Below are 27925 nucleotides of genomic sequence, written 5' to 3' on the forward strand. Positions count from 1 at the left end.
ATAACCAGGGTGTCGGTCACTTTGTATGTAAACACTTTGAATATATATTCAAAATTGTGATAATAAATGATTGTTATGTAAAAGATATGAAGTTCATATGCAGTCGTATGCGTTCGTTGTTTAAAAAAGTGAATGTTTAGAATGCATGAATATTTTTGTGATAATGTCAAGTGTGACGTGATATGGGAAAAGAAAAGACACACAATTTGACAGAATTTGGGTTTGTTGGTGATTTCGAAATATCGGTTCGTTGTAGCATTGACATTAATTAAAATATTTAGAGTCTGTGGTTGTGTCACGACCCGGGATCATTCTTTCCTGACCTCGCCAGGATGACTTTTTGTAATCTGCAAGAAATCCCCTATGTCCGGATTTTAACTGAGCCAAGCTCACAATAGCGTTGTATAGAGCTCGCACCATAGTGCTTTTAATGGTAAGGCGGTGATCAGAGTTTACGATAAAACATGGCGAGATTGATTCACAACCTGGTTGTTACTACGAACTAACGATCTGCGTCAATCACTAAAATAACAAGGTACCTTTGTTTATACAGTCTGTGTCTCTAAGAATAACCACATATGGGATAGATTTCTCACTTATTTGATTCAATAAGATTTTGAAGAAAGACTGACTCGGTATGAGACGTTCTAGGTCGTTCATGTTCACGAATGTTTTTGGTTTAGCCTAGTAAGACTAAGATGCGTTGGCCATCAATGGGCTATCTTGCTAACGAACCTATGAACTTGCATTATCACGTGACTCATATTCATATACAATCATAGAAAATTGTTGATCAGCTTGTTAGTTTAAGGGATAAACAATTTTGCTTGCATTGCACGGTAGTCATTGGGATCCGACAGCGTCAGCTAAAACAGAGATCAGTCTAGGCCTATATGGTCTCTGGCTAAACACTACAGGTTTCCATTGTTAAATACTCTGTGCATCGGTCACTCAAAAAACAACCCCAATGACACAGATACCTTGTATTGAAAAAAAGGACAAGCCAATTTTTTGATAGGCCTTTCTTAGAAGTTGACGGATAACAAAGTAGAGATAATTTATGGATAACAACTTATAACAGTAAATGAAGAAGTTGTTATCCATAAATTATCTCTACTTTGCCTATTAAAAAATCGTCAACTGTTACTTTGTTAGTCAATACAGACCTCTGAGATATCAGATATTAAAGCAAAAACAAATCTCGTAGTTTAAGTTACTTTAACCAGTTAACGCTAATTTTATTATCATTAATTTATCTGTTTACTAACAGTGATGTACATCAGAGACCATATAGTAGATTCTATTACATGATCTCTGTATACATTCACAAACATACACACTTTGTCACAATGAGGATGCAGTTGGTGCACCTGGATTTGCACCTGGATGGTCATGGTACCTCAAGACAGGTGTAATTTTCTGTAAAGTCAGTCCCAACTTGTGTCAATGTTGTCAGTCAGCAGGTCCTGGTCTGTTTGGCTTCATCTCTCAAACACTACAACATGTACAAAGCCAAGGAGTCAGATGACTAATTTCTCATTGAAGTACATGTAGTAAATCAGTGTATGCTTATGACATGTATAATAATTTGCAGTGTACATGGTGTACATGAAGTCTGTATGAATGTGTGTAGGACATGCTTACCCTTTTCTCAAACACCTGGTGTCATCACTGATCTTCAGTGGTCCATTCATATAATTTTCACAGTTAGTTTGCCCTAAAAGAAATCTGTTTCGGCAGATAATCAAGACTGGATATTCTCTTGCATTCACATTTTATGTTTACACTGACAGTGTTTCAAGTAATCTTCACAACACTAACCATCAACATGTGAAGCCACTCCTTGTGTTACTATTTTCAGAATGGATGGTATTGTGGAGAAAGCAGAGAAACTGACATACAGCTGGAATGATGTTACTCAAGACTTTGTGGGTGCTGTGTCCGAGTTACAGCTCGGAGAGCTTCTACATGACTCCTCGTAAGCCAAAAAACATTTCTGTCAAAGATTTATCATGATTACAATTGGCATTATAAAGTTGGAATACCTTTGTATGATTGAAAATGCCTGAACATGATCATGATTATGATACCTTTTACATTGACATTCTATGTCAAAACATTGTGTTTTATTCAGCTTTTTCTTCCATATCAAATTGAAGGTGTTTTCAACACATGATTAGGAATGGTTACATCTTCAAAAATAGAAATGGAATATGCACATTATCAATGCTATGTAACCATGGGTACACAAAATATAATAGAACAGACCATGTTGCATACTTAAAGTAACTAACTGTTACCATGGATATCATCTAATTCACATACTTTTTCTAATGAACAGGTTTGGTCTGTTTGAGGCTATGTCTGCCATTGAAATGATGGATCCCAAAATGGATGCTGGCATGATGTGCAACCAGATCCGAAGAAAAGTGCTCAGTCTTGAACAGGCGGTGGAGGTAGGCACTGTTACAACTACTGGTACCAGTCATAAATGGATATACAATGAAAATGATTCCTTGTTGATTCCTTGTCAGAATAGATCCCAGTCATCCATTTTTGTAAGGGATACACAAATTGGAAGTCGGTGGCTGATTATGTGTAGTCTGCAATTCTAGCCACGGGTCCAATGCCAGAATCTTGTATAATTGATCTTTGTTATATAACTATGTAGTAATAAACAGGATACGGCTAGATAATAACAACCCATATGTAAGGAGTAACATCTACTTGGAAGGATTTTGGAAGGACAAAATCGGACTAGTACCCACCTGTATGACATGTAATGCTTTCATTAGCAGTGCTTAGTATCAAGCACCTGTTGACCATGCTGGTCCATACTTAACTATGGCTGCAGTGCTATGGTTGTAACATTGTGCATCGCCGAATAGGATGTTAGGACCAGGGTTCTGCTAACATCCTTTAAATAGCATAATTCTTTCCTGAACATGCATTCTGTCTGTATTTTTGTTGCATCCGTGTTTAATTTTTATGAGTATGCTACCAAGGATTTCGTGTCAGGTAATTCCCTGTTGTGATCCTAGGATCCTTGCATCTGATACTTGACACCAAAGTGTTCAAATGGACCTATAAGAAGAAATACAGTGAAACCCCATTATCATGGTTATAACCTTGTTCCAGATGACGGATGCCAGGAATGTCTTTGTAGGATTACAGGGACTTTACTATGTACCCATTTGCCCATGATATGTTATTCTGGAAATTTGTTATAATTAACTGAGAATGTAGTGTTCCGGGCGCTATGATCGCTTTGTGGAGCAGATCCCAGGTTTACAGATTTTCAGTTCACATGGCAATATCATGGCGGGAACACCAGAAATGGGCTTCACACATTGTTTCCATGTGGGGAATTGAACCTGGATCTTCGGCATGACAAATGAACACTTTAACCACTAGGCTACCTCACCGCCCCAGTCTACATGAAGGAATGTATGTTCTCATTAAGAGATGTGACTTTATATCTTTAATATTTGATTGAACAATGTTTCATATCATGAATATGGTGACATGTTGTCATGTATGTGTGTGTTTTATTGTTTCTTGCATATGTTTCAGGCAGATAGTATAAAGATACAGGACCTGACAATGCCAGAACAGATTGGGATTATGGACTCAACACTAGCATGCCTGGTAGGAAGTGGCTTGCTTCTTTGTCCCCTTGTTTTGAAATAAGTCCCGTGCTTTAGACTAGGCCAGCCCTGCTATCTCTTGGAGGAACAGGGTCTGATCCCCACCCGGTAACACATGCCACAATCCTTTCACATCTATCTGCAGGTGCTCTGGCAGGTTTTTTGTTAATGGAGTTCCCCCCCACACTCTCCCACTTGCCTAAGGAGACAACACATATGCTTCATGTGCTTCAGTGTGGGGCGGAGACCGAAGACCGAGAAGTTCTCAGGAGTCAACCTACCGAACACGGACACCCATCCAACTACTGTAATCTCCGCGAGCAACTTTGCTTTTCTTCGTCTGATTAACCTCTCAGACCCCAATAGCATCAATATTAATATCAACATACTAAATCCCCTCACTCACTTGACATGTTGTTTTTTCAGGTGACATGGTTGGAGGGCCACTCCTTGGCTCAAACAGTGTTTACGAACCTGTACCTCCACGACCCCTACCTCATAGAGGACAGGTGTCTGAAGGCATTCAGCATCTGTAGTCTCAAGATAGTTGACAACATCAGGGAAAAGATCAACAGAGCCAATGTGTTTGAAGAGGTGAGTGCAATCTTCAAGTCAAATCCTTGAACAGCAGATTTTGGCAAGTTCATTAAAAGCATTAACATGACATTGGAAAATGAATGGGAGTGTGTGCTGCAATCTGATTGGTTGTTTCAAACCCCGGAAATGTGGACTATCCACTGTGAATAATTTTCTTGATAAGCTATTTATTTTTCCTCAATCCCAAATTAGAAACACATGCCATTTGGCTTGAATGAATGGCTTGAATGAATTCCACTGAATTAATTTTTAAGTTTGATCAATATCAATAATGTTTATCAGAACAACTTTGATGTTTTTTTTATTTTCTTCACATTCTGCTAACCAGGTGAGTACAGTTATCCAGGAAGCTTGACTTTTTTGTCTGTCTCACGTTGATAGGGTGTGCTTCAGTAAATGTGGATAACTTTTGTATGTTACAATGTCAATAAACATGTGTTTTTAGTTGCTTTTTTGATTCCAAAAGAAGTTACTGGGCATCAATTACTCAGTATAACTCAATATCTGAAAACACATAATTTTTTATTAATCTGCAGCATACAGTCAGTATACCCCAGCTATCTTGCAAATTCAAAATTGTATTGCAGGAAGATTTCCAGCCAATGTCGTATGGTTTCAAAATGGCTGCTGAGGTGACAGATGCTCGCACGTCTGGTATGATGAAGGAGGTGGAGGAGGATGTAAACAGACTTATCAAGGTAATGAGGAACATCGGACATTGTGCAAGAGAAGCGATAGAAGCAAATCAAAAGAAATGATGCTTGTTTGTATGCTGTGTTGACAAGGCAGATCAGAAGTACTTTATTCAAGTTTGACATTATTTCTTCACAAAAGAATCAGTTTAGCCATTTTGTTCTGTCTGTCATGGGAATACATGTATAGCTATCAATTATAGCGTGTTTTGAGAGTATGTTGTTAGGATGTTACCTTTGTTATGTATGTGGTTATTTTTGAGTGGTTGTGGTCTAGAGAAGTTAGAGTTGTGTCCCTTAGCTGCAAGGCTATTTCGGTTGTTGATTGAAATCAAGCTTGTCGTGGGAACACACAAATATGTACCGTATATGACCCCTAATAAGCCGAATTTTGAGGACCAGAAAAAAGATTCTGTAGAAAGGGGTCGGCTTATCCACGGGACACACTTTCACGATAGTATTTTTCAGATCGTGATCCGACAGAAACATCGCCTGAATGACGGTCCGATAGATTACAACCCGAAAGTTTGGAATCAAGTTAAAATTATCAATAAAGTTATTATTATACACCAATTTGTCATTAATAAAGTTATTATTATACACCAATGTTGTCATTATTAAAAAAATGTTATGCATATTACTACTTACGATAATAAGATTTCAATTGTTTCCAAGTTTATCGTTCTTCATAAACTCCACAATCTTTACATCTAACAATATATAATTCACAGATGAAATCGCCATAGCTACTACAGGTAGGTACGTTTTGCAAAAATCAAAAATTGATAGTGAACAAGTATCTACCTTTATTGAAAGGGGCAAATAAACAACTGTAGCGGCGAGTTATTCCGTTCGCCATTTGCAAAAACATGTGATCAGCTGTTTCCTGTGACGTCACAGATGGTGACCACTGTGATTGCTTCCTGTTGTTTAAAAAGCAACACGGTACACAAGGAAATGAGCACTGATAATAACGGGCCGATTGGTATTGTTATGTTGTTTACACAAACACTTTCAAGTTGTGTGTGCTTACCGATCGTGTTGGGAGTAGGGGCTTAATTCTTTTGTTTTCGAGAGATTAGTTTAATAAACTGGAGAAGCCTGTGAGTAAGTGATGGTCATTTAATTTAATTTTGTTGTTTTCGAGAGATTAGTTTAATAAACTGGAGAAGCCTGTGAGTAAGTGATGGTCATTTAATTTGTTCATAGTTTATTTAATTCAATTGGATTAACATACGATAGTGGCGGCAATGTTTGAAGTTGAATTGAAGTAAATTGGTGAGTTACTGCATAGGTGTATAGAAGTTGGAATATTTTTATTGACTGGCAATCTCATCATGAGTTCAAAACGAAAACGCCACGCTTACGATGCTGCATTCAAACTGCGGGTCGTCTCTGTTGCTGAGTCGACAAACAACAGTGCGGCTGCACGACAGTTCGACATCAACGAGAGGCAAGTTAGAAATTGGAGGAAAGAAAAGACGGCACTAACAGAAATGCCGAAAACCAAGAAAGCTAGACGGTTTGCTGTAACACCATACAGTAAACTAGAGGATGTCCTGTATGAGTGGATAACAGAACAAAGACAGTCTGGTTACATGGTAACCAGAAATATGATTCGCCAACGGGCATTGACGGTTTACAAGGCGAAGAAACAGGAATTCGACCTCCCAACAACGTTTAAGGCATCGTCACACTGGTGTTCAAGGTTTATGAACAGGAGACACCTTACTCTCAGACAGAAGACCCACATCGCCCAGAAGCTGCCTGACCAGGAAAACACAAAAGTGGACTTGTTTCATGCCCTTGTCATCAAAGGACGGAAGGCTATGGCCTATGAACTTGGTCAAATCGGCAACATGGACGAGACCCCTTTGAACTTCGATATGCCAGGCTCCAGAACAGTAGACCACCTGGGTGCCAAGACCATATCGGTGAAGACAACGGGGAACGAGAAACAACATTTTACTGTTGTTTTAACGTGTTTGGCAGATGGGACGAAACTAAAACCTATGGTTGTTTTCAAAAGAAAGACAATGCCCAAAGACAAGTTTCCGGCTGGAGTTGTTGTCGCAGTACACCAGAAAGGTTGGATGGACGAAGACCTAGTTAACAGATGGGTAACAGATGTTTGGATGTCCTGGCCGGGTGGCATGAGGGGATGCAAGTCTTTACTTGTATGGGATATGTTTAGAGCACACCTGTGCCAGAGTGTCAAGAAGAAGTTAACTGAAACAAAGACACACCAAGCAGTAATACCAGGCGGATGTACCTCCCTTCTCCAGCCCCTTGATGTATGCTTAAACAAGCCATTCAAGACCAACAGTTTATCCCCTGTTGTATGTTTCTGTATGATAAATGTTGTATATTTGTTGTATAAGTGTTGTATAACTTTTGTATTCCTCCCCAGATGACCCGCAGTAAGCCCGGCGAAGAGAGAGACTCAGCCACAGAGCATGAGGTAATCTTCAGTATTGCCCAGTATTGTCGAATGTATTATCTTTTCTAACACATGTGCAACAATGTTATTCACAAAGCTGATTGGTCAGTTGGAAGTACAAGAAAGCACACATTGTTCGTCACATCACAGTTGACCAGATTCACATGGGAGTTACCATATAACTTGGGATTTGCTGGCAGGCACAAGATGGGTGTATTATTGTCACACAAACATATATCACAGGAAATAATTCTTTGGGAAATTGCAAGCTTGTACTGATAAATTCATTGCATGTGACACCCTTGATCTTTGGCCTGGAGATGTACAATTTCATACAATACATAAATTCCCATACACTGCTGTTGAGACACGTAACTCATGGTAAGGCCGTGAAACTGACAGGGAAAACACACTGCTCCATGTGAGCAGGAGTATGGTCACAGGGTTAAATGATTGTTCCATGAACTGTTCAGATTAGTCTTGAAAATTGACTTCAATATGTTTTGTGTTGTTTGAGGTATTAACTGGTGTGCACCAGGGATCCAGAAATATGTTTTTGCCAATCAGACATTTGCATTTTGGTCACGCCCACCTTATATCTGAGGTGCTAGATGTTCATGCATGAAAAAAAGAAGAATAAACTCAAGTGTCACTTTCATAACATATATACATGATATATATGTATATCTGTGTAGCATATTTATGCGAATGTTGCACACCATTTTTTATATGTATACCTCCATAAACGCAAAAGTATTTTGAAATTAATTCGTATAAGTATATATTAAGCCAACTATAATAACTTCGCAGAAACAAAAATGTAGACAATACAAAATCAGTGACTTTGTGGTGCACAATAAACCAACACAGTACAGACCACTCTATTATCAGCCAATCAGGAAACAGTACTCCGCTAGTTGGCTTGGTTTGCTCTTCCCTGTTAACTGAGTATGATTGTGTTGCAGCATGACCTGGCTACAGCTGTGTTCTCCAGAGTGCGGTTCTACCGACTCCTACATGCCATGCTGTTGTCCTTCAGTAAGGAAAAGGTGTGTCATTAGGGATGTGTGTTGTGTTGCCTTGAATTTTGCACTGCATTACATTGCCATACTGAAGTTGTCTTGTATTGTATCGGGCCCAGTTCTCTTGGGCACTGCAATTTGCTGTGCAGAGTTGTGTCCCTTGGGCATGCCAGAAACCTATGATTGTGGGTTCAATTCCCGGTTCACCCCGATTATGTTTCTAGGTTTGTCAGCACCATACCCATGCTCGTGGGTTTCACCGAAGTGGTAAACGTCTGAGACCTGCATCATTTGGGGCTTTCCTCCCACATTAAGCTGACACAACTGGAATATTGTTAAAAGCGACGTTAAACCCAACTCACTCACTCACTCATTCACTCACTCACTCACTCACTCACTCACTCACTCACTCCTCACTCCTCACTCCTCACTCACTCACTCACTCACTCACTCACCACTCACTCACTCACTCACTCACTCACTCACTCACTCACTCACTCACTCACTCACTTCTCTTTGAATGAACCTGTTGATGTTAATGCCATCTCTGACATATGTTGTCAGTGTGAGGGAATCCCCCAGGCCCAGAAGACCCTGGTGCAGCTGCTGGAGCTGGTGCCCCAGGTAAAGGCCACCATACACTTCGGCATCCAGCCAGAGGACAGGGAGGCCACCAAGAACGGTAGGTGGTGTACTCGTGTCTCACATTGATAACAGCAACACTGTGTTATATGTGGTAAGTTGCATGCGATGCATGCAGTTGGTATTGTGTGTAAGGAGCTAGAGTAGTCACATGACCTAACATGGCGACATCCATGGATGGATACAACAACTGTAAGAATGGTAGGTGATGTACTCCGATCTCACCGTGAAATTAGTAACACTGTATTTATAGCCACCCTGTAAAACTCCCAAACCCCAGTCCCACCTTACAGCAGACAAGTGTCCTTAATTATCCTCTGCAACACGTTTGTGGGGCCTATCAAAATGGACACTGTCAGTCTGTCCTTGCAAATGTTGTTTCTGAAGCAGATCTTGAAAAGCATACACAATTTCTTCACCTAACTTGGCACATAGATAGATCTAATAGTGAACTGGCGCCTGGTGTTTTGTGTGTGTGTGTGGTTTTTTTTGTGTGTGTGTGTGTTTTTGTGTGTGTGTTTTGTGTGTGTTTTGTGTGTGTGTGTGTTTTGTGTGTGTGTGTGTGTTTTGTGTGTGTGTGTGTGTGTTTTGTGTGTGTGTGTGTGTGTGTGTGTGTGTGTGTGTGTGTGTGTGTGTGTGTGTGTGTGTGTGTATAGTCTATAGTCTGGTGTGAATGTCTAAGGCTGTGTATACAGGCTGTTTGTTATTCTTCAGACTATCCGACCATCATGGGGTTTGAACCTTTGATCAACCAGAGACTGCTGCCACCCACCTTCCCCCGCTACACAGTGATCAAGAGTCGGACAGAAGCCATGGACTATGTAGAGAATCTCCTGCTCCGGCTTCAGACCGTCACATCTGTGCCGGAGATGACATCACTTCACATCATCCTGGTAAGGTTATGATGCCCCTGGATTGAAGAACGGGGCAATATAGCGATCGATATGTCCGTCAGTCAGTCTGCCGAGAACTAAACGTTGAATATTTCCGTTTGAAACTTTCTACACAGATCAGTCTAGAGGTGAACTGGTGCCCTTTGAACTATTTGGGATATTGAAAAATACTGAACAGCATTATTGTTTTCTTCCGTGAACGGCTTATCCAAAGGCAATGAACCAAAAGTGGAGTATAAGTAGAATAGCACCAGACCTGGCGGAATATGTCGTATCCTGATGACTCTTCTTGTTAGTTGAAGGAATACCCCAAGTCATTGAAGTTTGGGCTACTTTAGCTTCAAATTCATGCAGACATTTACGACAGGACACTATGCAGGTGGATAGATTGATCCTATCCTAAATAACTGGATAAATGCATTTGTTGGATTTAATTTAAAACATTTTGGATTTTCAAGAATGACATGTTGTAGCTAGGTGATGTGGTGTCAGGACATCATAATAATAAACAGTATGTCTGTGAACCAAAATGTGCAATCATCAGTTTGCAGATATCATGCCCTCCAGAAACGGGCCAATTATGAAGCATTTCAACCTGTTCAAGTGTCTTGTTTATCCTGAGAGAGTTGTTGTCGGATCCACAAACTTAGGACAATGGTACCTTTCCAGATTAATGAAATGGCACGGCCTTGTAATTCCTCCCTACCCCCTTTATCTATTGTTATTTAAGGTCAATAGCCCGATGGGCCTCTTGATATAAACTTTACTCTATCACACATGGGGCCATAAGGAGCCAAGTCTTCTAAGTTCTAAGGCATCACAATTAGTTGTGCAGTGTTGCATCCTTTTGGCATGTGGCTTCAAATCCTGATTCACTCCAATTATGTTTCTAGGTTTGTCAGCACCATATCTGTTCTTGTGGGTTTCAATGAAGGGGTAAAAGTCTGAGACCTGCATCACTTCAGGCTTTCCTCCCACATTAAGCTGACATGCCATGATGTAACAGGAATATTGTTCAAAGTGGCATTAGACCCAATCCACCCCACCCCATTATCCACTCCACTCCACTCCACTCCACTCCACTCCACTCCACTCCACTCCACTCCACTCCACTCTTATTACGTACAGTTCATATGTGTTGAAGTATGGCATCCACGGTGCCAGGATGAATGTTTAGCTTCATTCACAGGGTACTTTTGTTGAAATGCCAATTCCTTTTAACACTAGGCAGCCCTGTTGCCAACAGATTGATTGCTTCATTTGCTATTGTGTTTGTAGGGTTCTGCTGAGGCTAGCATGCCTGAGAACAAAGACAGAAGTTACTTTAGCCTTCCAGGGGAGTGAATGATAGTTTCTACAGTAGAGATGTACAGTTCTCTGTTTTACCTTCAGGAGACCTTCATCGAGTTCAGCAAGTCTGGTCCCTGTGTCTTGGCAAGGTCAATACTTCAGGTAGGTTCTCTCTACACTGTAGACGCTGATGGTATGGCAAGGCAGATGAGGTCCCAATATACCCCCTGATGTGTTGTACAAGAAGACTGTTATATTAAAATATGTTATATAAAATGGTCGGGATGGGGCAGACCAATTGTCATATCCTGAAAACAACTTTAACTTTATCACTCCAAACTGTGAAGAACATGATGCAGTTTCTGTGAGTATTTACAGACCACCATGATACCTCCTACATCATCATGTGACTTATATGTGGGCCCGTGAAGATCCGGGTCAGATTAGGTCTTCAGCAACCCAACCGACTAACAGGATCGAGTGGTCAGGCTTGCTGACTTGTTTGATGCATGTCATCTTATCCCAATTGCGTGGATCAAGCTCATGACATCAATCACTGGATTGACTTATCCAGACTCGATTATTTACAGACCGGCATCATAAAGCTGGAATTTTGCTGACTATGGCATTCAAAATCAAGCAAACAAACAAACAAACAAACATGTCTGTGTAACAAAGCTTCAAACGTTCAAATAATAAGTATTCTTCTAACATGTCAAAGCTCCAGTCAAACAGGTTTTCGCTGTGTAACTAATTCTAACTAATTGATGAGGACACCATTATTCCCTGTGATATGTGATAAGAGTTTGGTAAATGTTTATTAGTGTTTGTGATCTGACCTCTCTCTGCTGACAGCAAACCCTCCTGCCTGCCAACCGTCGTATCTTTGGGATTCATCCTGTCATAGACTTCATGAAGGATACAATCAGGAACTTCATAGCACCGCCTGCTTTGTCTCAAAAGTAAGCAAGACTCGCCACACTATGATCTGTTTGTCAGCACCATATCATGGGATAGACATCATGAGAATAATTCAACTAAATTACCAGGTAACAGAAAGTATTCACCCATGTTTAATGGCGACTGCAAATGAAACAAACAAGAAATGGTTATTCAATGGGGATGTATTTGATACGGGAATTAGAGGCTCGTACATGCATCATATCAGTAAGTATCTCACACCAAGTCAGTCCAGTAACGTTTTGATAACTTTTGTAATGGTTTAGTCAAATCCAAGTTTCAGGTGTGTTTCTTTTGCCTAGCAGTTTAATCCACAGCTCAATTCAGACTACTGGTTTACATGATTGTGTACCATGGTAGCCAGAAAACAACTAATCCTTCCAGATTTTCACTGGTCTCAGACTAGTGGACTAGTGGCCATGTCTGTCCCTGATATTACCAGACATGGTGAACGCCCAAGTCCTATGTCATTTTGAGCTTTCTCCTACATTAGGCTGACATGATATGAAAAGTTAACTGAAATACTCTTGAATGTGGCGTAAAAAAACAAACAACTTATCATCAGTTGATAGCTATGGTTTGGAATGTGCTAAACTTTTTCCCAAAAAAATGTTTCCCATAGTTAGTTCTCTGAGTTTAGCTGTCAGTCACATGGAACTGATGAAGACAATCTTTGATCTAGGACATCTTAGATCAAGGACATCCTAGATCAAGGACATGCTAGATCAAGGACATCTTTGATTGAGGACATCTTAGATCAAGGACATCTTTGATGTAGGATACTTTGATGTAGGATATCTTAAATCAAGGACATCTTTTGATTGAGGACATCTTGGATCAAGGACATCTTTGATCTAGGATACTTTGATAAAGGATATCTTAGATCAAGGAGGTCTTAGATCAAGGACGTCTTAGATCAAGGACATCTTTGATTGAGGACATATTGAATCAAGGACATCTTTGATCTACGATACTTTGATATGGGATATCTTAAATCAAGGAGGTCTTAGATCAAGGACATCTTTGATTGAGGACATCTTAGATCAAGGACATCTTTGATCTAGGATACTTTGATAAAGGATATATCTTTGATCAAGAAGGTCTTAGATCATGTAGATCAGTGACGTCTTAGATCAATGACTTCCTAGATCAAGGACAGCTCAGATCAAGGACATGATGGATCTAGGATTCAAGTGAGTGTTCATGTCTCAGGTGCAGCCTGTACAACAACCCACAAGCCAAGGAGTACGTGGATGCCCTGCTGACGCATGCTGTGCGGCCCATCTGCACCTTGTTCCAGATTACCGGACACAACCGAGCCCGGCAGAGAGACAAGTGGGCACATGTTCTGGAGGATCTGGCCCTGCTGCAGGAGGAGGTGAGTGGCAAGAGGATTGTTGGGGAGAGAGCTGTTTTATTTTTTCTTATCCTGACTCATACGCATGAGCAATAAGTATGAGTCAGGATATGTATAAAATATGTTTTTTACTAAAAAAAAATACATATATACATACACATGGTATACTGTATTGTGTTATATACTCATGGTATTCTGCCCTAATTTGTCTATGTACCAAATCACATTCTAAGTATAAGTCATATTTACCACTGATAAACACGAATTTGTGCAAAGGAAAACTTTTACAAGAAATGTCTGTTATCATGGGTAAACATATTAACTGGTTGTTTTACTTCAAAACTAAATCTAGGCTGACAAGGTTGATGCATTCCTGCATGGGATCCTGGTGAAGACGGAGCCCAGTCGGAACCACCTGGCATGTTTCGGGACGTGGGTTCTATACCACACACTGCAGGCCATGATCTACTACACCCTGGCCGGCTTTGAGCTGGAGTTGTATGCTTCCTACGAATACCACTACGTTTACTGGTGAGTCTCCTGACACTGGTACATGTGACGAGTCAAGGATCATGCTGACATCCTAATGTCATCTTCCCGAGGCGAGGGAGTTCTGACTGACTTTAAAAGTCCTGTTTCCACCCTTGCCGAACTAGGCTGGAATTCTTGGGCTCGATCGTAGCGCCACCAATGGCTATTATGAGTTATGTCCCTTCAAAGCCCCTCCTATGGACCAATCAGATTCCACCCCTCGTATCACTTGCATTTATTTCAAACAAAATGGCGGCACCCAGTCAAGACGATCCGATCTATAATCAAGATCTATATTGTGATAAAATTGGTCTTACATCGCGAAGTGCATCAGATCATGTGAGCACCTTGATTCATGCAATCGACCGAAAACTGCTCGACGGTTTACGATCCGGATTTCGATTTTGTTGCGCGATTTTGATTGGACTGTGCATAGAGTCGTTGTTAGTCCAGCCAAAATGTAACTCCACAATACAAGCCTAGTTTGGCAAGGATGGAAACTGGACTTTTAAAATCAGTTAACTCCCTTGCCTCAGGAAGATGTCCTAATGTGAGAGTTGAGAGTGACAATGTATGGTGTTATAACTACATGTATTATATTGAGGCCAATTTGAAATGTAGAACATAGAAGCATGGAATCTGGACAGCTTAGGGACATAACTCTGCAAAGCCAGACAAGTACCATTGAGCATGCCCAGACATATGTAAGAGGAAAAGGAGTATACTGTATTTCCTCGATTACACGCCTGGACGTATATTTCTATCTGACACTCTTTACCCGGAATGTTTAATTCCGAAGATAATGGGGAGAACTCCATGCATAAAAACTACCTGGCATTAATAATCATGTTAATCGTGGCCTGGCATTTAAATCGAGACCTCAGCATGTATTCAACACGTAGCATTTGTTCTAGCCCATGTGTTTATTTGAGGAAATACAGGATGTGTTTTTATCCAAATATTTTGACATTACCACTGATTTCCTTATTTTTCTTGGGGGAAATCAGCTTTTGATTTATTTATGACACAAACAAATGCATCAGTTAATTACATTAAGTAATACGTTACCACTGTTATACCGAGGCTGTTGTCTCCCACAACTGCTGCTATAGCGAAATCTACCACAGAGATCTCAATTACCTCATGCAGCACGTGCGTAGCCACCCAGCTGCCATGTGACACCCTTCACTCTTGTCTCCTTCGTCTGCTTAGCAAGACGTGTTTTCTCCTGCTGAAGCGTTCCTTGAAGATTTGGTGATATTTATTATAGTTTATTCTCTAATAAACTGTGCTTTTATGGGGCGTTGCGGTAGCTACGCTTGGTTATAATTTTCCCGCCCTTTTTTCTATATACTTGTGGGGATCGCGTATGCACGTTGTGTTTTACGTTTCCCCTGTTCTTGTATGTTTTGGGGGTTCACATCACTTATTTCTTTAATAAAAGTTATATGTGTATGTTATATGTTCACATTGCTCGTTTATTTTCTTGTGAAAATGTTCGTTTGTGAATCATTGTGGTGCGTGCGTTGTAACCATGTTTTGTTCTTTGTTTATAGCAAACAATCAATGTCTGACATGGATATGTCCCCAGTATCCACCCCCTCTACCCCTGCTCCTCGGAGTTGTGGGGTGTGCAGAAAGTTTTTGTCGTCCCGGGATCCCCACGATCGTTGCCCGCGGTGCAGGGTTCCTTGCGGGGACACCCGGTGCATCCTGTGCGAAGGTCTGGGGCCTGCGGAGTTTGAGCGGTACCGGCTGTACGTACAGTCCGTCTCCACCCCTGTGGTGGCCGGTTCGTCCGGTCGGGGTCCCCGTGCGGGTACCACCTCCTCGGCTGCGGCGGATCCCCTTGCGGCCCTCGGGCTGTCTGGGGATTCCGTCGCCGCATTGTTGTCGAAACTTGTGGTCTCCAAGCTGGCGGCCTTATCGCAAGATAGGCCGCTGGCTGTTCCGTCCCCGGCCTCTTCGGTGGCCGCGGGGTCGGACGCGGGGTCCACCGGTAAAGCGGCGGATCTCTTGGCGGCCCGTGTGCTGTCCGGGGATTCCGTCGCTGCATTACTTGCATAACTTGTGGACTCCAAGCTGGCGGCCTTATCTCAGGATAGGCCGCTGGCTGTTCCGTCCGCGGCCTCTTCGGTGGCCGCGGGGTCCACCGGTACGGCGGCGGCTCCCGTGGTCACCGGTCCTTCCCCCGAACCGTTGCTCCCGCTATCGGTTTAGGACCGCGTGGCCATGGTTTATGACCTCTTTGAGGACATGCCCCGGCCGGTACCGCGGGGAATCCACGACTGTGGGTTCCTCCGAGGTATACGATGAGTCTTCCGACACGGCTTTCCCCGCATCAACCTTGCTGCGCGGTTTCAAGCCTTCCTTGGAGAACGCCTTCGCGGCGGCCTCCGGTCGGGGTCTCCTGTTGCCTCCGACGTCGTGGAGAAAGGGTTTCTCACGGACCGTGACCAGCGCCAGCGCATTTACAACTGCCTGCTCAGTTTAAATGCTTCCCTGGAGTACGTTGCCGAGGACTCTCGGCACACACTTGCTCTTGTTGGGTCCCTGCATAGGCGCCTGGGTGCCGCTCCTAACCGGAGCGCGCCCCAGGCTGCTGCGGCCGGTAGGTCTAAGGGGTCAGGTTCTTCTTCCTCTGGGAAGTAGCCCCGCCCTGAGGGCTCCGGTATAGGCAATCAGCTGCCCTTTCGCGGGAAGACGGGGAACTGGGGGAAGCCCAAGTCGTCGACGGACGGCAAGGGCCCCTCCAGGTGACTCTCATTGGAGGGGTTCGTATGCCGACAGCGCCAACTTCGGTTGGCCCTTAGGCGAACCCGAGTCACTTGGCCCTGGACAGTTGCGCCTGCCGCAACCTGTCAGGGCCCCCTCTCCTTCCCCAGTGGGAGCCAGACTCCAGACTTACTGGGAGAATTGGGAACAAGTGTTCGACGACCCGTGGGTGGTCAACACGATTCGGTACGGCTATCGGCTTGATCTCAAAGCGAATCCGCCGCTCACCGTTGCCCCGTTGGCAGGTTTCGATTCGGAAACCGATCTTCCCATCCTCGCCGATGCCATCGGCAGGTTGGTGGAGAAGGGGCAGTACGGGAGTTAGCTCTACCAGAAATAACACCGGGGTTTTACTCCAGGATATTATTGTTCCCAAGTAGGACAGTGCCGAACTCAGAATGATTCACACGTCCGCTCCCTGGCTGTTCACCCGGTTAACCACCCCCATAGTGGGGTTCCTCCACAGGAGGGGTGTCCGGTACTTCGCGTACCTAGACGACTCGCTAGTAGCAAATCGAATGACGGACACCCTGTCACGCCATCTCGTTTTCGCACGTCGGCTCTTGGAGCAATTTGGGTGGATTATCAATCTCCCCAAGAGCGAGTTAACCCCTTCTCAGAACTTGCTGTTCATCGGAGGTCGGTTCAACACGGTGTCCCATCGCCTCTTTGTCCCCCCAGACCGGTGGCACAAAATTCAGGCGATGATTGCCAAAGTCTTAGCGGTGCAACAGACTGTTCACTGTAGACGAACTAGGTCTTCACATCACTTGTCTCGAGTTCAAGGCAGTGATCAACGCAGTCAATCACTGGAAGCATCGTCTCGTCGACGCCCGGCTCATGCTGGCGACCGACAACACGACGGTAGTGTCCTATGTGAACAAACTGGGGGGAACCCACAGTCACTCGCTACTCGATCTCACGTTCGAGTTTTACGCTCTGGTGGACAGTGACCCGTGCCAGATACGCGCCCGTCACATCCCAGGTGTGCGGAACGTACTGGCCGATGCTCTATCGAGGCCTCAGGATCCGAGCCCCACAGAGTGGATGCTGAACCCAGTAGTGTTTCAGTGGCTGTGCGAACGTTTGGGTCGTCCGATGGTCGACCTGTTTGCAACGCGGTTCAACAATCAACTCCCGTTGTTTGTATCACCAGTCCCGGACCCGAGGGCCATCGATCACGATGCTCTCGCGTTAGACTGGACGGGCTTGGACGCTTATGCTTACCTGCCGACAGCGTTGATACCACACATTCTAAGCCGGCTCCGAGGAGTTCGCTGTCGAATGTTACTGATCGCGCCCATGTGGCCGAACTGATCGTGGTACCCCGACTTGCTGACCCAGGTCACGCAGTCGCCACTTCCACTGCCTGTGAGACCGGATCTCTTGATCCACCCTCACACCCGTCAGCTTCATCCAAACGCAGGGCAGTTCAATCTGCACGCATGGATGTTGTCACCGAGCGTCTGAGGAGTAAAGTTTTTTCTCACCGGGCGTCTCGGGCATACGTTAGTATGCATCGTGATTCTACCCAGAAGGTGTATAATACACGCTGGGTTATTTTCACGAAGTGGTGTTGTAAACATCACATTTATTCGCCAGATAAGGTATCTGTGCAGGATATTGCTCGTTTCATGTTTCACTTGCGAGAGACCCGGAAACTCTCCGGGGGTTCCCTTGCCAACTATGTCTCGTCTGTTGCTACGGTACGGGGCGTTGCTATGGGTACCAGTCTCTCCAAAGAGCCGGTGATACGGGGTATTATCAAGGGTTTCAAACAGAATGATCTTAAGGAGGGCCTGGGATCTTTCCCTAGTGTTGCAATCACTTACGGAAGCTCCGTATGAACCCTTGCATGGTGCTTCGTTCCGGCATGTGACTTGGAAAACAGCATTTCTCCTCTCCTTTGCCACGGCGGCACGTGTATCCGAAATTCATGCACTCGATGTCGCCAAGGTACGATTCGATAGGGGTGACGAAGGAGCGGTCCGCCTGGGCCTGCTCATGGGCTTCGTCGCCAAGAATCAGAGAGTCGGGCAAACGGAGAGAGAATTCACTGTAAGATCACTCAAAGAAATCTTACATCCGGCTGATACTGAGGACAGAGCGCTGTGTCCGGTTATGGCCCTTAAGTATTATCTTAAGGCTTCGAATGAACGTAGACAAGGGCGTGACCGTCTGTTCATATCGTGTAACCCTAATCGCACGGTTGACATAACTCGCAACTCGATTGCGTTGTGGCTTCGTTCTGTCATCAATCTGGCGTACCGGTTTCAGGGGTTACCGGTAGCGGGGTCAAACCCGCACGAGATCAGGGCGCTAGCGGCAACATTTGCCCTACACTCGAATATCTCTGTTCGCAGATTATTACGAGGTTGTTACTGGCGTTCTGACTCGGTTTTTTGCCAATCATTACCTCAAACAGGTCGCTGATGCCGTCGTGGAGAGTGTGCACCGTCTTGGCCCGCGGATCGCGGCGCAAGCGGGCACCTAAGGGGTGTGCCCAGCGCAATTCCGAACTCCTCAGGCGTCTGACCTTGCACGGTGGTCAATCTGGGTCGACTCCAATGTTCCCACTGCCGTGGGTACAGAAGTTGGGGTCCCGCAAACCAGCGCACTCACACCAAAGGTGAGGGCGGCTTTTTGTGTGCTTTGTCCTTATTTGTATTTTGACAATTATGTATTTAATTGTCTGTCGTGTATCCCAACCTTGTGATGCATGCTTACAAATACTGGAATTAGGTCACGCGCCTAATGCATACTTTAAGTAGGCTTGCTCTGGGATATACGGTCTGAATGAAATTAATTTCCCTCTTTTCGACTGTTTAACCTGATCTAAGATTAAGCTCACGCGGATACAGTGTTCTCATCCGCTGCGGCGATGAAATACCTATCCAGTGGGGCCGTTTGGAGTCACCAATCGTTTTGGCAATGACGATTGAGCCTTACGGTATGCGCTTGACAGTGCTTTGGTATTCCTATAGGGTAACGCCTAACTAGGTGCATGCGCATCGAGTGCTTCCACCTTGGTGTTTACTTCCGCTGGTCGGAAGGAACGCTAGCAGTCAGGATTCGGGTTGTAGGTGCTCCCCACCGCCTATAACAGTGGTAACGTATTACTTAATGTAATTTGTAGAATTTTCCTATTCGGAATATTCTATAAGTAATACGTTACCACTGGGCTGCTGCCCGCCCGTCTGTCCCCCGAGCACTTGCTCTCGCAGGAGACAAGAGTGAAGGGTGTCACATGGCAGCTGGGTGGCTACGCACGTGCTGCATGAGGTAATTGAGATCTCTGTGGTAGATTTCGCTATAGCAGCAGTTGTGGGAGACAACAGCCTCGGTATAACAGTGGTAACGTATTACTTATAGAATATTCCGAATAGGAAAATTCTACAAATTTCCATATCAATCGACATAACTTTTCTTTAGGATAGTAAGACTCAACTATTAGTTTTTGTTGCTGCTGTCAGTACTTTCAATACATAGAGCCTGACTGTTGTTGATCTGCAGGTACCTGTACGAGCTGCTGTATGCATGGCTGGTGTCAACTCTCCACCGAGCCGACAACTTCCTCCTGGAACATGAAACTCTACTAGGTAGGGACAACTGTGACAGTTGTGTGTAGCTGTCTTTCAGATTGATACGTAATGCTGGGTAAGGAACCCAGGGTCCCATGCTCTACAACCAAATGTGCATTGGGTGATCTCAATGTGTGACCTGGCTGATTGTGTATTATCATACCCTGATGGCATGGATATTTGCTCGAGCTATTAATCACTGGTTTGCCTGGCCAATGCTTGACTATTTTTCGCACTGATGTATACCTGGAGTATTGCTGACTGCAGCATAAACATACTCATTCAGTCTGAGGCATCACTGAATTGTTTTATAGACATTACTTAGAAGTTGACTCATGACAAAGTAGACACAAATTATGGATAACAGCTTCTTTATTTACTTTGTTTTGGTGTAAATAATGAACCGTTGTCAAGCAAGGCTGAATGATGAACATTACTGTTGAGTTCATTATTCAGCCTTGCTTGACAATAATGATATTATAATTGCTTAATAATGATAGTCTTTATCAGTAGCATAAGATCCGTGAAGGTCTCCAGCAACCCATGCTTGCTGTAAAAGGAGACTATGCTTGTCGTAAGAGGCGGCTAACGGGATCGGGGTGGGCAGGCTCGCTGACTTGGTTGATGCATGTCATCGTATCCCAATTGGGTGGATCGATGCTCATGATGTCAGTCACTGGATTGTCTGGTCCAGACTCAATTATTGTTCAGACCGCCGTCATATATTAGAATATTCCTGAGTGTGGCGTTAAACAACAAACAAACAAACAAAATATACAAAGTTCCATGAGGTTTGTCTTCCACTGAGTCATGGTAGAACCGGGGTATGCAATATGGATTCTTCAAACATGGACTTTGAGAAATGGACCAGGCATTCAACAGTTTACAAATGCTATATTTCATCTCATAATGACACATTATGTGAACATGAGCCTTGTATTTATATTAAATGCTTCCATCATTGACCAGATCTATAAAAGTTGACAACAGATGCTGCTCTCACTTGCAGATCAACAACAGAAAGGTAGGAGTAGTAAAAAGAACAAAAAGAAGAAGCGATCGAAAACACTGAGTAAGGAGATCATCCTGGCCCAGACTCAGCAACAGATGTGTGGAGGCTACTACAAGGTGAGACAGTCCACTCTCATGACAATGAAATTGGAAAGGCCTACTTACTAAAATAAACATAACCGTGGCCTTCCAAAGTTGATTTGTGGGATGTACTATCAGCCCTTGTTATTGGGCTGCGTCATACCAAAAGTCGTTAAATGATGGTACTTGGTGTTACCCTGTATGGAGCTCTGCATTAAGGAGCTAAAACAAGGACTGGTCGGCTCAGAGTCAGCGTATTCATGTTAAAATGTGGTATGGTATCTCCAAGTGCTAGCACTATAAATCGGCATCAGTCCTGACTAGTACAGGCAGCCACACACACATACACGTGCATGCACATCGCTTTATAAGTGCAATAATCTTTGATGCGAAGTTAAACCCCATTTCACCTCACCTCGCCTCACCTTTTGATTGGTCTATTACCAATGATGCTGTCCTCGCCTAATGTTTACATCACTGTGATTGGATATAGTACATAACATTGGCTTAATCTGTTCTGAAGCATGTGTAGTGCTGACATGCTTACCAGTACATGTAACCAAATGAATATTCATGTTGCACACGTTTTAGAAGTTCAAGGATTTCATGACCCATACAGAGCAAATCTTCAATGCAACACTGCTGACAAAGCTATATTCAGTTATCAGTCACAGAAAATATGTTCTTTCACATTTGTTTGTTTTTGGGGTAGTCTTGTATTTTGGTGTTGAGGAAAAGGTGCTGCATACTTTGTCAGTGGAGTATTTGAAACTGCAACATAGCATTTCAGTGAGCTATCACTATAAACCATAAAACCAGCATTGTTAAGCCCACTTTCACCTCACATCACCACCTAGATGTTGATCAGTGTGTTTATGCCGTGTTTATGTCGTGTTTAGGCTGTGCTAGGTTTCCGTCTTGATGGGAAGATGAAGCAGCCAGACTTTGAGTTTGACAGTGAGGAGGTCCGCTACAGTCATCGATTCTCTCCCTTTGCTAACGTGGTCACTCCCCCCATGGTGCATTATGGCCAATATAAGGTAAGTCACACATAGAGCGTATTACCGGCAACTTCATACACAAGGACTGTACAATTTTAGAGGAAGACAAATGCTGGACGCAGAATGAATTTGAAAACTTGTTTTCCTTTGAAACTAAAAGATTCAAATGCTGTATTAAAAATGAATAAATGTTAAGTCTTTGATATTTATGGTTTCCTGTTGACATTGTAAAGAGATAATATGCCATGATGACTTCTATTGTTATGTATAATGATAATAATGATCAACAGTGAATAGTTCACATTGTATGCTTACGGAAGCACACTGACCGTGTTATTTTGGTATTTCTGAGGTGAATAGGTATTATATTCCAGGTGATATACTAAAAATGTATGAATTGTTTAACACAAAGAATATCTTACAGGAAATGTCCGACTTAAGACGATACGAGCCTGAACCGTCACCTGAAGCTTTGTACACCGCTGCCTGCAAATGTTTCCATCAGGCTAAGGCGCTTTACGAGAGTATTGCAGCTCCATCAGAGGAGGTAGGAAGTGTTATCACGATCTACATGGTGTAGAGGAACCTACATCCTCACTTACTTGACCCATGAAGATCCGGGGTAGAAAAGGTCTTCAGCAACCCATACTTGCCATAAGAGACAGCTATGCTTGTCGTAAGAGGTGACTAACATGATCGGGTGCTCAGGCTAGCTGACTTGGTTGATGCATGTCATCATATCCCAATTGCGTGGATCGATGCTCATGATGTCAATCACTGGATTGTCTGGTCCAGACTCAATTATTTACAGACTGCTATCATATAGCTGTAATATTGCTGATTGCTGTGTTAAACAACAAACAAACAAACAAAACATCCTCACTTATCCAGTAAATTATGTCTCCATTCTATTTAATGAATACCCTGGTCCGATTTGCTACCATAGCTTTGTTTCAGAAGTGATGTCACCACCCTCTATTGCTATTATGTCTACTTTTGCACAGAATTTCTCTCGCTCGTGACAGTAATTTGATTGGTAGGCTTTCTTTATTGCCATGCTGTTCATTAAATGAGGCTGTGGTATGAAGTTCTGAAATAGTCTCCAATGATGGTGGGCAATGGGTCCAGGGTATTTATTATTCTACCATGAATTTGGAATTTACTTGATTCTGATTGGTCAATCAGAGGCTTTTAAATCACAATAAACCCCCTCTGATTGAAACAGCTGATTTGATGGCCGCATCACCGCAGAAGCTAATATTCATAGAATAGTACTATTGTCGGTAGGCATATTTAAATAATTATATCTACAATTACAGGTTACAAAATGCACAGATACGGTAACTACAATATTCAAAGGATGTGTGGCAATACATTTCGTGCAGAAAACAGAAATCTACAAAGGAAATGTATTTATGTTTTAGAGACAACAATTTTGGCGCTTTTTTATATAAGACTGTGACGTCATATCTTTTGTGTCACAATGAGTGATGTGACGTCATAATGGTGACGTGTGATGTAGAGCGAAATCTTTGCAAAGCTTGCTTTGTTTTCTTTAGGGATGCCCACCTCATGTTAGCTTACCAAGTTGCCGTGCTTATATGCTTTCAATGCCTGTCATATGTTCGAGTGAAGTATTACGGTGTAAACAAACTGCTTTAGTATATACAGCGCCATATTTTGTTCGGTGATTCCGATAACAGATCGATAACCCACTCAAAACACTGGACTCAACCCATGCCGCTTGACTCAATATATTTGCTAACACCAAAGAGTTCACGTTTTATTTAGTCAAGGTAGAATGGAGATAAACATACTGTGTTTTCAATGTAGAGCTAGGTTACCTGTAGATTTAACCATGCTAAATTTATCATTCGAAACCTCACGCTGTGTGTTCGGTTCCAAATTCAATTTAGCGCGGTTAAATCTACAGGTAACCTAGCTCTACATTGAAAACACAGTATGTTTATCTCCTAATTATTGCCTGAAGATAAAATACAGTGGATTGCTGAGGATGAGGTAGTGGTTGTCTTTTATGTTACTGATAAAGACTATCATTATTATTGGGACCAAGTTAACATAAGTTGTTAGTGACCGTAGCTGTGCTGAAAATATTATACTTGAACTATAGATATGAATTGTTTATACCTTTTGGATGCTATTAACCATTCTCTTTGGCAGTGTTTTTTATATGTAATCATTCATTTGGGGGAAAAAGGATGTTTCAGTTATCGATTGTATTGCCCTTGATAGTACAAATGTATTGATAGATGAAAGATATTATTTTTATCATATAATGGGTAGGTTTCTCAGCAAACGGATAAAACAATATCCTTTGGGCTCATATGGGATAGAGATGCAATATCAAAGGTCATGTAGGAACTACTTTCAGTGTTTAAAAACAAACATGGCATCGCCCTTGTCTTTCAATCCAAGAAAAGTTGCAATGTTTAGGTATTGTTTGTGAGAGTGGGAAGAGATTTTTCGAGCACAATTGAAGAATGACATTATATGATAAAGAGGTTTATCACGCTTGTGTGTTTGGGGATGGTAAATATCCTGTATTAGGAATAAACACTATGTACTAAGCTCACCAAGCCCTGCTAAATACAATGTTTATTCCTAATACAGGATATTTACCATCCCCAAACACACAAGCGTGATAACCTATATATGTTTGTAGATTTCAGTCTGTATAATTCATGAAATATTCTCTTGTTGCAGGTGCAAACACTAACGAAGATAGCGAAAACAAACTTTGTTGTGATGAAATTGTTACTTGGAGGACACAAGAAAAATTGTATGGTTAGTTGATAAGATTTCTTCAGTTCCAATAAGAGAAGAATAAGCCTCAATATATACATGTTGGGTCAGCGGATCTGTAAATCAAGTAATTACAACATCCCCATATAGGACGTCTGCTGGTGTGTGATTGTGTTCACTGCACATCTTGAACTGTCGTGTATTGACAAGTCTTTAACACCATCTCCAAATCATTCCATAGCCAATATTAAGTAATGGATCAGAACAGTAGACTGAAAGCCATATTGTCAGATATATGGTTAATACGACAAACAAAACATTCATTAATTCCAATTTTATGACATGTCGCGTATGCTTACGGCAAGATGGAATGAGAGTCGTGCTGCAACATTCCCTGAACTATGTCACTACTTTGTTGTGTGACATCATACAGTGCTATGAATACAGATTCAATGAAATGCATGTTTGACATTGAGGGAAATATGTAAAAGTGCACTTTTTTTTATCCAATCACACATTTGCAAACTAATATATAGAAATCATAATATTTTCTTATAGAGGAACGTTATAGCCATATGTTGTTAAAATATTTTAAGAAGTTAAATACTATTAATGATACTTTTATGAAAAACTAAAGACAGTGAGGAATTTCCCCAGTATCCCTCTACAGTAAACTGGGAATTCGGCATGGCAGTTAAAAAGGGTACACAGTGCAGAAGAATGTACAGTAACCACCTTTTTTCAACTAAAAGTTCAGATCAAGTTACTTATTGTTTTGAAATACCTATCTAAGAAAATTTTAAATACTCTGAATACTGATCAGAGGACATCCTTACATGATTAGAATTACTGATAGATATGTTCAAGCTTGAATGAGGAAATTTGACAAGAGAGTTATCTTCAACAGAGGCGGATCAAGGATTTTGATGAAGGGGTGATGCATATACTTGGCCTAGGGCACACTTAACATGTAAGGTGTCTCATTAAAGGGGGATGTATTGGTTACATGTGTGTTAAAATCATGCACCCAGCATATCCAGGTCAGATGAAATACTGTGTCAGTTAGGGCGTTCCTCCCACATGAAGGTGACACATCTTGATATGATGGAAATACTGTGTCAGTTCGGGCGTTCCTCCCACATCAAGGTGCCATGCCTTGATATAACTGAAATACTGTGTCAGTTCGGGTGTTCCTCTATCAAGCTGACATGCCTTGATATAACAGAAATACTGTGTCAGTTCGGGCGTTCCTCTATCAAGCTGACATGCCTTGATATAACAGCAATACTGTGTCAGTTGGGGTGTTCCTCTATCAAGCTGACACGCCTTGATATAACAGCAATACTGTGTCAGTTCGGGCGTTCCTCTATCAAGCTGACACGCCTTAATATAACCGAAATACTGTGTCAGTTCGGGCATTGATCCCACATCAAGCTGTCAATCCTTGATATAACAGAAATACTGTGTTGGTTCGGGCCTTCCTCTATCAAGCTGACATGCCTTGATATAACCGAAATACTGTGTCAGTTCGGGTGTTCCTCCCACATCAAGCTGTCAATCCTTGATATAACTGAAAATCTGTAATATAATGTGATGACACTCCTTTGAATGAGTTTGTGATATTGCAGTACCTTGCATCACATGTAATTTACGTGTCATTTCCACTTTCTTCCAGGATTCTCCTGAGTTTGACTTCAGCCTACATAAAGTATACCCCATCATCAAGCTACCTTAATTACTTCAGTCTACATAGAAGTGCCCAACAGACCTTCAAAACTGCAAATCAGTTATCTGGATGTTTGAAGAACTTAACAAGGCTACAGGGTCATGCCATCTTCTTAAACCAAGCTCCAAGGAGATTGACTACACATTAAATGTCATGTGGATAATAGTACTTAGTCCAGCCACCTGACACATTCACAAGGACCATGTGTCGTGTTGATAAGAATAGACTGAACATTCACAGTGACAGATGAAATGTTCTTAAAAACCACTGCAACATTCACAAGGACCATGTGTCATGTTGATAAGAATAGACTGAACATTCACAGTGGCAGATGAAATGTTCTTAAAAACCACTGCAACATTCACAAGGACCATGTGTCGTGTTGATAAGAATAGACGGAACATTCAACAGTGGCAGATGAAATGTTCTTAAAAACCACTGCAAATCTCAACAGGGTCAAGTGAACAGTGTTTTCCCTATTGTCCCCTGGAGGGAGAGAGTAATGGTGGCCTATGGCTGCAGTGTCAACACAGACAGATTTCTATATTAGCATTGGAGGATGGTTGAAATTGGTATTTTGGTTCTATATTGCAGAGGCTGCCCTACAATTGGCAGAACTTTGAAAGTGTGTTTCATTTAATAATGAAAAATAAACATTAAAGCCTGCAATTTGTTGTTTTTCTTTTCTGTGAACTGATACCAACAAAGTTTGGGTACTATAGTGGTTCAGGTCAAAAGAAGTTGTTTGGACGAATCTCATGGCCAGTGGTTGGTTGGTTGGTTGGTTTGTTGTTTAACGCCGCACTCAGCAATATTCCAGCTATATGACGGCGGTTTGTAAATAATCGAGTCTGGACCAGACAATCCAGTGATTAATATCATGAGCATCAATCCACTCAATTGGGATTGATGACAT

The 27925-nt window shown here is 42.5% G+C and overlaps 1 protein-coding gene across 2 annotated transcripts; it reads left to right on the forward strand.

Annotated features, from left to right (window-relative positions):
* Positions 1-406: 406 nt before the first annotated feature.
* Positions 407-27675, forward strand: LOC124143736 (N-alpha-acetyltransferase 35, NatC auxiliary subunit-like). 2 transcript variants are annotated; one of them, XM_048402072.1, is made up of 21 exons: positions 407-535; positions 1862-1978; positions 2342-2456; positions 3574-3648; positions 4074-4241; positions 4832-4942; positions 7347-7397; positions 8342-8425; positions 8963-9080; positions 9755-9933; positions 11326-11385; positions 12079-12185; positions 13396-13561; positions 13893-14071; positions 20360-20445; positions 21437-21555; positions 22419-22559; positions 22945-23067; positions 23840-23860; positions 25245-25325; positions 26959-27675. In XM_048402072.1, the coding sequence occupies exons 2-21, from the start codon at positions 1863-1865 to the stop codon at positions 27016-27018; spliced, it is 2160 nt and encodes a 719-aa protein (XP_048258029.1). In that variant the 5' UTR covers positions 407-535; position 1862; the 3' UTR covers positions 27019-27675. The 2 variants fall into 2 exon arrangements, with proteins under 2 accessions (XP_048258029.1, XP_048258034.1); XM_048402077.1 differs by lacking the exon at positions 23840-23860.
* Positions 27676-27925: the final 250 nt, after the last annotated feature.

Source organism: Haliotis rufescens, unplaced genomic scaffold, assembly GCF_023055435.1.
Source record: "Haliotis rufescens isolate VD_foot unplaced genomic scaffold, xgHalRufe1.0.p SCAF_1, whole genome shotgun sequence".
Lineage (NCBI taxonomy): Eukaryota > Metazoa > Mollusca > Gastropoda > Lepetellida > Haliotidae > Haliotis > Haliotis rufescens.

Coding starts and splice junctions, on each gene's coding strand:
- LOC124143736 (XM_048402072.1), top strand. CDS start 1,863: ATGGATGGTATTGTGGAGAAAGCAGAGAAACTGACATACAGCTGGAAT. Junction 3,649..4,073: donor ACTCAACACTAGCATGCCTG/GTAGGAAGTGGC, acceptor TTGTTTTTTCAG/GTGACATGGTTGGAGGGCCA. Junction 21,556..22,418: donor TGTGTGGAGGCTACTACAAG/GTGAGACAGTCC, acceptor TGTCGTGTTTAG/GCTGTGCTAGGTTTCCGTCT.